Source organism: Gadus morhua, unplaced genomic scaffold (assembly GCF_902167405.1).
Source record: "Gadus morhua unplaced genomic scaffold, gadMor3.0, whole genome shotgun sequence".
Lineage (NCBI taxonomy): Eukaryota > Metazoa > Chordata > Actinopteri > Gadiformes > Gadidae > Gadus > Gadus morhua.
In genome coordinates this window covers 1-10,829 of record NW_021964112.1, presented here as the reverse complement: position 1 = coordinate 10,829, position 10,829 = coordinate 1, and the positions used below count along the sequence as shown (strand labels likewise).

The following is a 10,829-nucleotide window of genomic DNA, read 5'->3' as shown; positions in this document are numbered from 1 at the left end:
TGCCTTTATTTTTAGCACAAATTAACCAAGAGGCCTGAATTGGGAATACGGTGAGTTTGGGAATATATAAAGTGTTTCTTCCGAAACCAGTCGTATAGTACAGAAAATTAAAGTAATATGCAAGTAGCTATAAAGTTCGAGAAGGAATAATGCTGGTAGAAAAAGAAGATCCTGCCCTAGTGTCCCGAGTTTTACTGTTCTAAATATAAATGGTCGATACATAAATATAAATTCCTTTCAATATATATATATTTTTATCAATACGAACGCCTTCTATGGTGAAGAATGGTTATTAAACTGCACTGTATTTCGCTGTGCATGTTAACATTTTGTAGTAGGAACTAAGCTATTCTTCTGTTCCTGCGGAGAGCATTTAAAACGGACCGAAATCCATTACCCAGGATGCTCGGCGGATGATATTTCCTTCCAACTTCCGCTTCAAATACAAGCCGAAGTGAGTATTTTCTCCGGATTTATATTTGAACAATCTAAAGCCATCCTGCTGTGTATAATGTGTCAATCTGTCCGTTTTTCACATGTATATAAACTCCGATGTATAATATTCATCGGTGTTGCATTATGAACCCGTTTCTAAACTTAAAAACATAACTAAAGTAGGAAAGGGTCTACGTCTGAGTTGCACGGTCCGGAGGGAACTCGGCGGACCGGGCTCGCTTGTATTTACACGTTTTTCAACGCGTTTAACTTACCAAATGTTACGTCTAAAATGATTATTATAAAGCTTTGAAAATAACTTATGCATTTGGCGTGTGCTGTAGTTCGGCTTTCATTCACACATGAAACGGAACGGCCGTCGACTTTGGATTCATTTCTACACACGCGTACTCTGATGCACTCGCAATGTACATTGAAATAATTTAGCATTGCATTAATCTACCCTTTCTGTTCCCCTCAGATGGCCCCAACAAAGAAAGGTGAGAAGAAAAAGGGGCGTTCAGCCATCAACGAGGTGGTCACCAGAGAGTACACCATCAACATCCACAAGCGCATCCATGGCGTGTGAGTTACAGCTGCATGTCAACACAACAGATGTATAGGAAACTGGAATACGACTGTACACCAGGGACATACTGTCCAGTGATGTGATATAATCCCACGTTTGTTTCTGCTTTACAATGCATTGTTTAGTTCACTGCATGATTGAGGTATTTTCTTGGCGTTTATTTAATAATTGTACGATTTAGAATGGTCATCACGAATACTAACCGTGTCTACTGGGAACTACAGTATTTATTCTCTATTGGACGACGTATATATTTAAATACTAGCTTTTTTTGTGGTTCAGTCTGGGAAGCTGTTAACCGTGCATGGTGTTTTCCCATAGTTTTACAAATCAGACTTTCAGATCACAAATCTGATTTAACTGGATATTAACAGTGAATTCAAACCCTGCTAGCAGAATCAAGTACAAAGGTTACTCTTCAGGACTGCCGTCTAGCAGCAGTGAATTAAAGTTAATCTTCAGGACTGCCGTCTAGCAGCAGTGAATTAAAGTTAATCTTCAGGACTGCCGTCCAGCAGCAGTGAATTAAAGTTAATCTTCAGGACTGCCGGATCCCAGATGAGGTTGCCCGCTAACCACTTCCCTTCTCCCCGTGCCTTTCCAGGAGCTTCAAGAAGAGGGCCCCTCGCGCCATCAAGGAGATCCGCAAGTTCGCAGTGAAGGAGATGGGAACCCCAGACGTCCGTGTGGACACCCGCCTCAACAAGGCCGTGTGGACCAAGGGTGTGAGGTGAGGAGCCGGCCTGGGAGGGTCACTGGTCCCCGTGGAGACCTCCATAGCAGGAGTGTTAGTTTGGGCCTTTAAACCCAGCCAGGGGCGTTTGTTGTGGAGTCGGTGTGTAGCTTATGAGGGGGTTCGTTGCTATCTGCCTCAGGTGGAGCCTACTTCGCCAAGTTGCGTACCCGAGTTGGACTTGGTGTATTAGGGGTGCTATTTCTAAACCTGGCTCGGTTTGTTAACCATGGATGAGCCTAGGGCGACAATATTCACACTATAATTCTACTGAACTTGAATATTCACTTGATTCTGACGAACAAGGTATATCTAAAGTATAACACATTCAAAGATATCTTTTAAAAAGGCTTCCGATCTTGTGCTAAGTGACGGATGGAACCTGCTTCCCATTGCATTTCAGAAATCAAATGTAGTTATTTCAAAGCATGGATAAGTTAAAACATGTTGCGTAGAGTACAACGTAGGCAAACGCGTGCCGCGACTATCGTTGGTTTAATGCAGTAGGTTTACCCAATCGGGTCATCTTAATCCCGCATTAACTTTTAATGTTGTGTGCAGTGTTGCGAATACGTCTGATTTATCTAATTGCACATTTAAAGGGACAGAATTGTCCCTTGGCTTTCTGGGAGGCATTTATATGTTGAGAGACTCTGCTTGACTTCCACTGTGCTGGCTATGGGGCAACAGCTTGTGTCTTCTGGACTTAAATGGTTAAAACCAGCCCTAGGACATCGAAGCACAGATAAATACATGGGAGTAATATTAAAAGTATTTCCTATAGTGTGGAGTATATCCCAAAAGTAATCAAATGATCTGTTTGTAGTTTGTGGCACAATTAATGAACGATTATGATTTAGTATTTGTGGATAGAATACGTCCCTGACACTGCTCAGGGATTAGATGTGCTCGGTGTTCCTGAGGTTAACCTGTGTCTGCCCGTCAACAGGAACGTGCCCTACAGGCTCCGCGTGCGCCTGTCCAGGAAGCGTAACGAGGATGAGGACTCTCCCAACAAACTGTACACCCTGGTCACGTACGTCCCAGTCACCACATGCAAAGGTGAGCGCCGGTAACCTGGAACACTGCGTTGTATTCAACTATACGTCGGCCTGATGTAGGGCTTGGTTGAATTTTGATCATGATTTCAATATTTTTTGGGGTCAAACGATCTCAAAACTAATTAAATTGAGATGAAAGTTTTGTTTTTGTTTCATGCATCATGTTTTCAAAATCAAAAATATTAGTTTGAATAATCGGGTCTATGATTTAAAAAAAGAACATTATGGAGCAGCCCTAGCATGATTCTTGCACGGTCCTCGCCAAAAGTAGTCTGAGCTGTATTCAGCTTCTTATTTTAGTAGTTTAACTTTTTCCTGAATGATGTGAACTGTTTTTAATGCCCTCTTCTTCTTCTTTTTCGTGCTACAGGACTTCAGACAGTCAACGTGGATGAGAACTAAGTGTCCCCTCTAAGAGTGGAATAAAATTGTAAAAACAAACCTTTTCTCTTGTCTCTTTAATTCTCCACCAAGAATTCATCAACAATGGTCTCATTGGACCAGGAAACGACACAAAACATTTATGCATTGGGGCTATGAGAAACAATAGAATGATGGTGTTTGTTGCATGTTCATCAGAACGCTTTTGTTCCATGGAGTTGGAACAGGAAATGTGTTGATTAATGTGAGCACTGAATACATTGTAGAGATGGGTTTCGAAATCCCCAAATAAATGAATAGATCCATTGTCAACTTAACTATAACATGATGAAACACAAAGCACTTGCTATGTTGAGAACCAAATGTACATTATTAACCCGAAACCTCTATTACATGGGCAGGGCGAATAGACATTGAATGACGGGTCAAGCCAAACTGTCGCCATTGTAACACACTGCCACCAGATGGTGACAAAGAACCTCTGATATGATGGAGGGAAATATACCAGTTTCATCTGAATCGACGATCATGGAATGTTAACACCTATTTAAATAGCAAGTGTCTCCAGGGCCTGAATTAGCATTTTATGGTTTCATGCGATAATGCACGGATTTGGGCCAATGGTGCGTAACGTTAGGCTGAGAAATGATTAACGGGTGCCTGCAGTTATTTCGTAAATTTGGCCTCCCCGTTGTTACTGTTAGAGATCGTGAAACTAAATTCAAGCTTAACAACTTTCGCGGGATAAAAAATATTAAATATATTCTATAATATTCCAAACCCGGACCCAAAAGGGAAGCCTTGTTTCTCCCCGGAATCCTCCAGAGAGGTTTGGCCGGATGTAAACACGCTGGACCGGAAGTACTCTGCTAGAGGTAGGAGTAATATGTGAGCTTGTATACACAGTACACACTGTAATAAATACACCATTGATTTAGATTAAAATGTTACCGTACCCACCTTGGGGGTGACGTGTCCCTTCGAGCATGGCATCTCTTATCATACGGTCTCCCGCCTCGCCTGCTCCGCCCCCCCCTCCCCGCCAGCCACCCGCTCCTCTCCCAACCCAGGCTCTTGGGTGTCAGATCACCACTAAATGTTACATGATTCCCTCATCTGCGTGTGACTCTATCATACTTCATTACCCTGCATGCACTGCTTCTTCCCTCTTGGCATACACTGCCCGTTGTGTTGCATGTTGTCCAAGCAATCAGCACCAAGTAAGTCCACCCATTTGGTCCCAAATGGCGACACCGACTCAACACCACGCCTCTCCCGCGGCGTGTTAAGTGCTCTAGATCGGGTTGGGGGGCTCCATGGCCGTCCGGTGATGTCCCAGACGATGCGGCACCGCTGGCTGCTGCTCGGGGCCTGCGGCTGGGTCCTTCTTATCCTCATGTTCGCCAGCAAGTTCATCTCCTTCAGGACCACCGACGGTAAGCTTGGCGAGACGATCTATTGTATCACGGCTGGGTTGAACCGATCAAATACCTTCCGCAGTAATTGTTGTATACCGGTGGATTGTCTTCTCAGACTATGGGGAGAAGTCGATTGCACAGAGTGGGACACTGCCAGTGCCCGTACTGGGAAACAAGGTGGTCGTGGCGACCCCTCTGCCTGGTCCAGAAGTGCCTGCTGTGAGTGTAACAACCAATCTGGTAATTACACTTTAATCTATAATTTTTTTGACACCCACCGCACATAACTGAACATCACAGCATTCTCCAAATTTAACTTCAAGGAACAAATCCGTATCCATAATTGTATCGTAAACAGTTTGCACAAATGTCTTCACTGATGTGTGCTAGGGCTGCACTGTTTTTCTTTCCACCACGATTTTCTTTCTTAGGAATTGAGATCATGTTTCAGAGCATTCATTTTCCATAAATGTTTCTATTGCGCTCATTGACCTGACACAGAAGGAAACCCAAACAAAAAATATGATGGCTGGCTGAGAAAGGGAACGTTCCTGTTTTCCCGCATCACATGGTGTAACCCCATTTTGTCATTTGTTGAGGGGGAGAGTAGAATTGTTGTTTTGCTGCAGCTGACGTCCTTTAATGAAAACGCAGCAGAATCGTTGTCATTTAGAAATGAGATCGTATAGAGTTATGAACCTAGAATCGTGATTTTGATCAGATTAGTCGTGCAGGGCCCCCTCCCCCCCCCCATATACATGGACTTTTCGGTGACAACACTTTGTGTTTTAAACTGTGACACTCCGCTTTCAGCCTTCGCCGTTGCCCTCGGCGACCGACTGGCTGGACGTGTCGGAGAAGCGTCTGGAGCTGCTGTCGGCGGTCTGCAAGAACGCCAGCGGCAAGACGCGCGAACCCGTCAACAAGTTCGTCATGGACCGCATCTTCGTCTGCGACAAACACAAGATCCTCTTCTGCCAGACCCCCAAAGTGGGCAACACCCAGTGGAAGAAGGTCCTCATCGTGCTCAACGGTGCGTCAGGCCGCCGGACACAACGGCTGCGCAGGCTACAGGCCCTCCTTCGTTTGTTCACATCCCATTCGTGGAGCTTTAGTCCTGTACACACAAACTTATGTTCGAGTGCTCTGTAATCTTTTAGGTGTGCTTTTGCTCGTTAAGAGACGATCATCGATCACTCGACGGATTTTGAATTAACAATTTACGTTTTACATTGAAATCTGCTTTTTTTATATTCTCATTGAATGTGTCTCTGTCTGTCTGTCTGTCTCGTTGCCGTATCTCGCCGTCTGTCTGGCTCTCTGTCTGTCTCTCTTTTTTCTTTCGGTTTGTCTCACTGTTTCTCCGTCTGTCTGTCTGTATGTCTGTCTCCATGATGTGTCTGTCTGTCTCTCTGTCTTCCTCTCTGTCTGTCTGTCTCTCTATCTGCCTGTCTGTCTGTCTCTCTGTCTCAGGCGACTACCCCACGGTGGACGAGGTTCCGGAGGACATCGTCCACCGCCACGATAAGAACCACCTGAGGCGCCTCTCGTCCTTCACGCCGTCGGAGATCAGTGAGAGGTGAATATATTCAATAGTTTAATGAATATATTATAGTTATATCAATTCATGCATCGATTCATCTCAACATATATAGGCCTGGCCTAAAGGAAAGAGCAGTTTATATATTGACTGCTTCCAATGTTGTGTTGGTCAGACTATCGATTGATTTATTGCTTGTGTTTAGTGAATAACAAAGAACATAAGGAACTATAAAAATAAAAATCCCGCAGAAAAATCGCAATCGCGATATTGGTCGAAATAATCGCAATCCGATTATTTCCCCGTCGTCTCTCTTCATCCCCCTCCCGGTCTTCCTCTTCCTCTCAGGCTCCGCCTCTACTTCAAGTTCCTGATCGTGCGGGACCCCTTCGAGCGGCTCATCTCGGCCTTCAAGGACAAGTTCGTGGAGAACCCGCGCTTCGAGCCCTGGTACAAGACGGAGATCGCGCCCGCCATCATCCGCCGCTACCGCCGCGACCGGCGCGTGGCCGCCGGCGCCACCGCGCCCGCCGCCGGCCTGCGCTTCCGCGAGTTCGTCCGCTACCTCGGCGACACGGACGGCCGCCGGCGCCACCTGGACTACGAGTTCGGCGAGGCGGTGATCCACTGGGCCACGTACTCGGAGCTGTGCGCGCCCTGCCAGATCGGCTACAGCGCCGTGGGCCACCACGAGACGCTGGAGCGCGACGTCCCCCACATCCTGCGGGGGGCCGGCGTGGAGGCCCTGGTGGAGTACCCGGCCATCCCGCCCGGGATCACGCGCTACAACCGCACCAAGGTGGAGCAGTACTTTGCGGGCGTCAGCGGCGCCGAGGTGCGGAAGCTGTACGCGCGCTACCAGGGGGACTTCCTGCTGTTTGGGTACCCGCCGCCGAACTTCCTGTGGAGCTGAGGACGAACGCCATCTTTGTCTCCCCCCCCCCCCCCCCCCCCCCCCCCCTCCCCTCCTCGTCTCTCCTCCCTCCCCCCTTATGTCAACGTAACCCGACTCTCTAACGTGACACTGGGACCCCTGTGACGCAGCGGTCACATGACTAACACGGTGCCATGAAGCAGGACGTCCATTCGCCCCGGTACTCCCTGAGGCTTCCCCCGGGGGTCATAGGTCAGAGGTCAAAGCAGGTGGCCATGTTTGCTACACCCGTCGCCCTCCGTGTGTGCTCTGACTCCTCCACCTACTCCTTGAGACGCCCGGAGAGTCACGCCGCCGGTTCCTTAACGACGGAGAGCAGGACAACCAACCAACGGGCCTGGCTGTTTACAATCGCCACGGCAACAGGAGGAGGCGGGACTTTTAGCATGTGCAGCTGAATGTACATTGTAGCCGACGTTTAATTTATTAAGTCTTTGCTAAAAAAAAAAAATATATAGGAAATTGTCGCTCAGTCGACGCTACATTTCAAATGTATTTATTATTACCTTTTGTTGACAGGGTAGAGGATCGGAGCAACGCCTGGTCTCTGATTGGCTGAGCTGGGAGTAGGACTCTCATGTTGTTTATTTATGCTTGGGGGGGGGGGGGGGTGCAGGGGTGCAATGTGCCATGCACACACTTAACGGTAGCAAATACGTTGGCAAATAAATCAAAGGTTTAATGTAGGATATTACTTTTTTTATTAACAAAGTGAGATGGTTTTACAGGTGTCTCACTTTTTTTTTTTTTTATTAGACTCATTTGGTTTAAGTATCTCATGCCTAACGTTACTTGTATTTAAGATTTTTTTGTGTTCTCCGACCATGAAACCATACTGCCTCTGAATGACCTCTTTGCGACCTTTTATGTCAAGGTTGGTCACAAATAATATACAGGCTAAGTAATAAAGTCATATTAAACAGCTTGTCTTTTGTTTTTTAATTGTTTCCTATTACGAATGGTTTTACAAATCTTTTGTATTGAAGATACTGCAGATGCCTACATTTCAATCCATACTCCATAATCCATACTTTATTTAAACTAAATGTGTTTGTTATAATCGCTTCCCTGGATTAACATGGTGTTGAAACACAGAAACAGCAACTTCGATATATCCCATATGCAACAGAATAGTATACTACTAGAGCAGACAGGACTGCTTTCCAAATGAAAAGCACAAAGTAGGCATAACTTAACCACCCTGCGGGGGCTAACTGTTTTAATAGTAGCATAGTTTTACATTTTTTATGTTTCTCCTTCTCATGGAGACAATTGAACACCCGCTGGTTTCCTAGCAACCACACTGCCGGTTTCCAAGCAATACCTCTGGTTTCCTAGCAACGGACGCGTCCAAACCATGGCGCGGTTTGTGCTCGCTGGTAAGGCTTGGCTTTTAATACAACGTTACGATATGCTAGAAAACACAACTAAACCTAACTTAGTCATTTCTTCTGCAACTTTCCCCACTCCCAACTAAAGGGAAAGCCGACTGTCCTCACTTCGCCAAAGCCGAGAATCTAGGGGATCAACTCCAGGGATCCCTACCCTACTTCCGGATCCACAAGATCCTCGTCGCGCCAGACGAGTGGGAGGTCACCCCTGGCTCATTTAACCTATTAAACATCACAACGTACTCATAGGCCTACATGTTAAAGAAATCACACTTTCTGTGGTTGACTAGTAATTCCACGATGTCCCCGTCCCCCTCCAGGAATGGTTGGACGTCACCTGTCGATCACACGGATGGCGACACAGCGAGTCCCCGCTGGTGTGGCGTGAACTTCTGGACCGCGGGGGCAAAGGGATGTTGGTGGGGGGTCTGGCTGACTTCCTGGAGCACTGCCATGTAGGTTGACCACACAGTGTAGGGGTCGAGGTGCCTAAAATGACGTTATGTCACGTTCCTGAACTAGGTAGTTTCTCAGGATTAAAACGCGCCCGGATGTAGTAACACCGCGCGCCGCTAGAGGCCGCCAATGGGTAAACAAGCCAAAACGGAAATGGCCTTGGCTCCACTTGCAGCTTTACCAATTGTATTTATGGCCGTTGTCTTTGTGTTGCAGTAAAAGCCATTATGTAATATTAAATGTAATACTGAACATGGTAAGATAGAAGCAGAATCGTGTTGAACCGGGTGTTCGATGCCCAGCTGAAAAGTTCTGGTTTAAGGTTTCACAGCCTAACCTAGCCTATATATAGGTATTTTCAAGCCAGTCGCTTTAAATTAAAAGTGTCTACTAAATAGTTGACTGGCGTAACTGTCCTACTGCAGCTATTTACTCTTTAAAAAAAAAGAAATATCTAAACTACATCTGTCCCAAGATTAAAGGTTCCTATCCATGAGTCGATCAATCCAGTGGAACCGATAAAGTCATAAATGTAAACCCAAGACACTACAAGCTAATGCTTATGTGAAAACATACAGAAGGACTCCCAGAAAGCTAATGCTAACCGTGTGGGTCTACATATAAAATACGTGTGTTGTCCACCCTTGGGCAGGAATACTATGGTGTGATGTCAGACATGTCGACAGACATGATGCTGAAGATCGCCGTGGAGACCCGAGAGATGGAGGAGATTTGGAGGGAGGAAAAGAAGCTCCAAGCTAGCCTACGCCAACCGCTTAACGTCTGGATCAGCGGGTGGGTAAAAACAGGCCTTTAACCCAAGAAATGAGTCCACGGTAGCTAACATTGGCATTAGACGTTAGACTTAATGTCTCAAAAAACATATATATATACATACATATATATTCATATATATAAGATACATAGCTACTGTAGATATGTGTAATTGCATTAAAGCTACAGTAAGCAATTTATTTTCACTTTTTTCGCCCATTTGTTAAATTCTCATAACGTCCTGACAGCAAGCAATAATTCAAAAGCTCTGGCCAAAAAAAGAATTGGAGAGTCTTTCCTTTGGATACTTGGATACTTAATATAAGCTTATTTTGGCTGCTTCCTCCAAATTATGTACCCTAGCTTTAAAGAGCAACTCAATACTAAACCTAGGTGGCCTGCCCATTGTATTTGCACTGAATAATTTCAAAATGTACACAAAATAATTGGGTTACATTTTCCCCATTCTAACTGACATTTATATATTCTCCTCTCCTTCACCCTTCAGTGCTCTGAACCCCACGTGCTCAATACTGATTCCCCACCTGCTGTCAGAGCACATCTTCCCCTGGGCATCCACCTTATTTGGCATCAGCCTGCACCTCCTCCATTGGGAGGGGGAGGAGGAGGCGTTGCATGCCCTGCACGTTGAGACAGAGTGGCTGGGCCTCCCTCTACTCCACCAGGTAGGCCTACTAGCATGGTCAAGCTTATTCTGTCTCTGTCTCTCTCAAAAAAAAAACACCATAAAGGGTACCACTGTCGTCTTTTTGTAATAAAATACTTTCGGACCAAAAAAGACATGAGGGGCAACACTGTCTTTTTTTTTCCCGTCATGAAAATAAACATAAGGGGTAACACTATCGTAATTTGTCGTTATGACAGAAAACATAAGGGGTAACACTGTCTTATTTTGTCGTTATGGAAGAAAACATAAAGGATAACACTGTCGTTTTTTTGTCGTTAAACATAAGGGTACCACTCGTTTTTTGCAATTAAATACTGTCAGGCCAAAAAAAAACATAAGGGGTAACACTGTCCACACTGGGTAACCATTGTTGTATTTGTTGTATTTTTTCCATCCTAAAAAAAATCAAAAAGGGTGACACTGTTGTAA

The 10,829-nt window shown here is 45.5% G+C and overlaps 3 protein-coding genes across 4 annotated transcripts; all 3 read left to right on the top strand.

Annotated features, from left to right (window-relative positions):
- Positions 1-338: 338 nt before the first annotated feature.
- On the top strand, positions 339-3,259 carry LOC115539041 (60S ribosomal protein L31). The gene is made up of 5 exons (XM_030350244.1): positions 339-454; positions 917-1,020; positions 1,629-1,754; positions 2,707-2,819; positions 3,189-3,259. The coding sequence occupies exons 2-5, from the start codon at positions 917-919 to the stop codon at positions 3,218-3,220; spliced, it is 375 nt and encodes a 124-aa protein (XP_030206104.1). The 5' UTR covers positions 339-454; the 3' UTR covers positions 3,221-3,259.
- A 751-nt stretch (positions 3,260-4,010) lies between these two features.
- LOC115539040 (carbohydrate sulfotransferase 10) lies at positions 4,011-8,016 on the top strand. 2 transcript variants are annotated; one of them, XM_030350243.1, is made up of 6 exons: positions 4,011-4,074; positions 4,490-4,635; positions 4,733-4,857; positions 5,431-5,650; positions 6,091-6,196; positions 6,506-8,016. In XM_030350243.1, exons 2-6 carry the CDS (start codon positions 4,530-4,532, stop codon positions 7,068-7,070), a joined length of 1,122 nt encoding a protein of 373 aa, XP_030206103.1. In that variant the 5' UTR covers positions 4,011-4,074; positions 4,490-4,529; the 3' UTR covers positions 7,071-8,016. The 2 variants fall into 2 exon arrangements, with proteins under 2 accessions (XP_030206103.1, XP_030206102.1); XM_030350242.1 differs by lacking the exon at positions 4,011-4,074 and having other exon boundaries at positions 4,099-4,635.
- Positions 8,017-8,376: 360 nt separating this feature from the next.
- LOC115539039 (putative malate dehydrogenase 1B) lies at positions 8,377-10,774 on the top strand. Its single transcript, XM_030350241.1, has 5 exons — positions 8,377-8,470; positions 8,571-8,683; positions 8,803-8,937; positions 9,591-9,733; positions 10,221-10,774. The coding sequence occupies exons 1-5, from the start codon at positions 8,449-8,451 to the stop codon at positions 10,486-10,488; spliced, it is 681 nt and encodes a 226-aa protein (XP_030206101.1). The 5' UTR covers positions 8,377-8,448; the 3' UTR covers positions 10,489-10,774.
- The last annotated feature ends 55 nt before the right edge of the window (positions 10,775-10,829 follow it).